This window comes from Anastrepha ludens, chromosome 3 (genome assembly GCF_028408465.1).
Source record: "Anastrepha ludens isolate Willacy chromosome 3, idAnaLude1.1, whole genome shotgun sequence".
NCBI lineage: Eukaryota > Metazoa > Arthropoda > Insecta > Diptera > Tephritidae > Anastrepha > Anastrepha ludens.
In genome coordinates, this window is record NC_071499.1 from 111,858,916 (window position 1) to 111,863,362 (window position 4,447).

Here is a 4,447-nt window from a genome sequence, read left to right on the forward strand (position 1 = left end):
TTCAGTGAACATAAAGAGAAATTTTTCACATTTTTGCAAAAACATAAAACATTTTTTTCAAACAATTTTTTTCTAACATTGTATATTTCTTGGAAATAATTTATTTTAATGAAAACTTCACATAGCACATTTCATTACCTTTCATTTGATCTACCCATTTTAACGGTACCCTTATTTTTAACTGTGCACGTTTTAAAACATGTCGCATGATTTTATCATAAAAATGATTGCGTCGCGAGCTTTTGGTCACTGGGTTTCATATATAAGCCCCTTACTGCGAAAATTTCTGAATTTCAGTCGTGTTGAAAGTTAAAAACTGAAATGTTGAAGAAATTTCTTTGCTTGTTTGCGCTGATTAGTGGTACAGTGTCGATTTTATATAATTATTAAGAAATCGTTTTAAATATTGTATATAGACTATAATTATAAATAATTTTCTATTGCAGTAATTGGATTCATCAGCGAGTTGCCAAGCGCCGATTGCGCCACTACCACTCAAATAACAGTTGCTGCAACAGAACCTTCGGCAGCTGCTGCAGATGCAGATTCCTTAGACGCTGATGGAGATTCTCCAGGTGCTGATGAGGATTCATTAAGCCCTGATGGAGTAACGTCATGTACTGAAGCAGATTCGAGTACAGAAGCAGATGGAGTAACGTCAAGTACTGAAGCTGATGCAGATTCATTAAGCGCTGATAGAGATTCGTTAAACGTTGATGCATATTCATTAAATTCTGATGGAGATTCATTAGACGCTGATGGAGATTCATTAAACGCTGACGGAGATTCACTAAACGCTGATGCAGATTCATTAAACTCTGATAGAGATTCGTTAAACGTTGATGCATATTCATTAAACTCTGATGGAAATTCATTAGACACTGATGGAGATTCATTAAGCGCTGATAGAGATTCGTTAAACGTTGATGGAGATTCATTAAACGCTGACGGAGATTCACTAAACGCTGATGGAGATTCATTAGACGCTGATGGAGATTCATTAAACGCTGACGGAGATTCACTAAACGCTGATGCAGATTCATTAAACGTTGATGTAGATTCATTAGATGATGATGATGATTATTTATTAGCCTGTGATGGAAATGGAAAAAAATCCGACGTAGGCGCAGGGCTGGTGCCATTATTAAAAGTACATATATGGAGATATTAATGAATTAAAATTTTGAAAAAAGTGTACGAAAATAAAAATATAAATATAAATATAATATTTATACCAGCATAATTTTGTTACTGTTTTATTCACGTACATCAACTCGCTCAGCTGGAAACTTTTTTGATTAAAAAGAAATAAAATTGGTGAAAATATTTTTGGAACTCAAATATGTACTTACCTTTAACCCATTAAATGTTTGAGTTCCAACTATTTATAAAGTAGAGTCCACGGCGAGTTATAAAAGAAAAATAATGACGAGCTGGTTCCGTAAACCATTTAAAATTACTTTTTTACAACCAAAGGCAAAGGAATTATTATAATATTGTATTATCTAAATAAGGGGAGTTTTGAAAAACATCTGTACATATCGCTACTACAAGCGAGACATGATTCGCCCTACGGTGGTGGAATTTGTCAGATGCATGCAAATCATGACCTATTTTGAAAAAAGCTAAGGCATTTCTTTGAATTTCCCGATAGCTCTGTCAGCTCTCTCACCAGCAGCCATGCAGAAAAATGCCAAAAAGTAATTTGAAAGATTGCCTCCCCATATCTAGTATTATTGCCTCCGTTGTGACGTAAGGATCTGTTCTTGGCCCGTTTTTGTTTAGTCTTTTTGTGAATGATGTATTCTCTGCGTGCCAGTGGCTCAAAGTCCACGCTCTTGTGGAGGATTTATGGTTTAAAATTAGCACCAATCTGTCTGCAATTTCACAATAGGCCTATGATAATTGTCTTTGCCTAAATGCTGCTAAGTCTAATGAGTTGTTGCCATGTACTGATAAGTAGTTTACCATTTATGGAAGACATTATAAAACTGCCTATCGATGACAAATATATTATAAATAAGACCCTATCGGTGATAGGATCCTAACCTTTAGTGACAAGATAACACATTTAGGTTTTGTTGTGAATTCTATGTTGAGTTCTTTTGTCCACATGAATAAAGTTGTGGGAATGTTTATGCTGTTTTACGCAGATTAGGAACTTCAACAGAAGAAAATTAACTGTTCAACTAATTTTGCCCCACTTTAAGTGTTCTGAGCAATGCTGCACGTTGTATTTATGAACTTACAAGGTATCTCTTTTAGGAAAACTAAAATTCTTGGATGCAGCATTTTTGATTATCTTGCAGAAAGAAATCGGTTATGCATTCACATACTTATAGAATATTAAACTCCAAAAAATTGAAGTCCGCTTATTCCTAAATATTCCAAATTATCCTCAGCCAGGCCGTGTTTCGATAATGCTGTGAGGTTGTGGAATTCCATTACTCGCATTGTTGAGGCTACTAAAGGGTTTTCCAAGGTTTCTGATATTCAAAGAAAAATGCTATTTTTTAATATAGGATGTTTATTTCATTATAAAGAGGAAGGTATGCCGTTGGTTGGTTGGTTAGAGTGGTGATTCATCAAGAATCTAACTAGCGCATCCGCACCATTTTGTTGCCACATCCTCGTTACCAACTTGTTTAACAGTTATTTACAGCAAGACTATATCCAGTATGTGTGGCTTAAGAACCTTATTAGGCTGTTGACGGCAATGCCAGACAGTTGCTCGAGACTCTCGAACAGCGGTTTGCTCAGGGTTAACATTCTATCCTTCCTTCACAGAGGAAATGGAAGATTGTTTCCTTTTTCTGCGATTGTTTACAACTATGACAGTATGTGTTGTAAGGGATTCCCATTTTGGCGGCTTGTTCTCCGATAGACCAGAAGCCAGTTATGACTGTCGTTAGTGTACAGGCGTCCCGTCGTTTCATATTTATCAATGTTGACGATTGCTTGAGGTTGTCTGTAGATTGGCCATAACGTTCTGCTAATTTTGCATTTCGTCTGGTCTCTCCATCTACAATCTGCGATTCGAAGGTATTTTAGGGAAACTGCACCTAATGCTGTGAATACCGGTACTGCAAGAACGTTATTCATGGCAGATCCCCCTCTTGCCAGTTCATCGGCTTTTTCGTTGGCTTCTATGTTCCGGTGTCCCGGGACCCAAATTAAGGTTACTTTATGGTTTTCACTCAAGGTGGTGAGGTTATTCCTACTTTGTTCCACCACTTTAGAGGTTGTTGTAGCCGAGTCCAGTGTCTGGATTGCAGCTTGGCTATCCGAAAGAAGAGCGATATTGCCCTTAAAAGAGAAATCTATGATTAGTAGCCTACAAGCTTCCCCAATTGTCAGTACTTCCGCCTGGAAGACTCTGCTGGTATTAGGGAGACGCACAGATTTTTCAATTCCAAGTCTATGAGAATATATACCAGCTCCAATACCACAATCCATTTTACTGCCATCTGTAAAGACTGTAGTGTCGAAGTTGTTTAGAGAGAATCCCTTATTCAATTCTTATTTAGATGGAAAGAGAGTGGCAAAATTCCTATTGAAAGTTACCGTCCGGACGATGTAGTCAGTCCTCATCGAGATTAACTGAGCTTGTCGCAATAATAGACTAGCGTGACCATAACTTTTTCTTTCCAGCGACCCGCTTCATTTAACCTAAATGCACTCATGGTTGCCGTCTTCTTTATATGTAGGTCTATTGGAATAACGTGTGTCAGTGCATTGAGAGCCTCTCTAGGACATGATCTTATTGCACCGACCGTTATTGCACAAGCTGATCTTTATATTCTGCCGAGCAAGTTGGTATTGTACTCTCTCCCTAAGGCTTTCCACCAAACTACCGAACCATACAATAAAATAGGTCGTATAACCGCCTTATACAGCCATAATGTATGCTTAGGTTGAAGACCCCATCTTCTTCCAAGCATACGTTTACAGGCATATAAAGCAATTTCTGCTTTCCTTACCCCTTCTTCGACGTTTAATTGCCAGCTAAGTTTGGATTCCAGAATTACCCCTAAGTACTTTTCACTGGGTGAAAGTGAAAGAGTTTGTCCGCTGATATTTGGTAGGTAGACCCTCTATGTCTATCAACGCCCGTTGGATGGCATCTGTACTAACATTGTTAAAGGCGCCTTCTATATCAAAGAATGCCGCCATGGTATAATGTGTGCTCTCTAGAAAGCCCTCAATTGTTCGGATTACCTCGTGAAGCGCTGTCTCCGTAGATTTGCCTTTAAGGTATGCAGTTGATATACCAGAGCCCTCCAAAGAGCTTCCAAGGGGTATATCCAAAAGTCTTTCAAAAGTTTTTAACAGGAAAGACGAAAGACTTATTGGCCTGAAGTCCTTCGCTGGTTCATATCCCCTCCTACCTACTTTTGGTATGAAGACGACCTTGACTAGTTTCCAACTATCTGGAATATGGCCTAAG

General features: G+C 38.1%; 1 protein-coding gene across 1 annotated transcript; it reads left to right on the top strand.

Annotated features, from left to right (window-relative positions):
- Positions 1-294: 294 nt before the first annotated feature.
- Positions 295-1,221, top strand: LOC128856711 (serine-aspartate repeat-containing protein I-like). Its single transcript, XM_054092025.1, has 2 exons — positions 295-361; positions 447-1,221. The coding sequence occupies exons 1-2, from the start codon at positions 322-324 to the stop codon at positions 1,169-1,171; spliced, it is 765 nt and encodes a 254-aa protein (XP_053948000.1). The 5' UTR covers positions 295-321; the 3' UTR covers positions 1,172-1,221.
- The last annotated feature ends 3,226 nt before the right edge of the window (positions 1,222-4,447 follow it).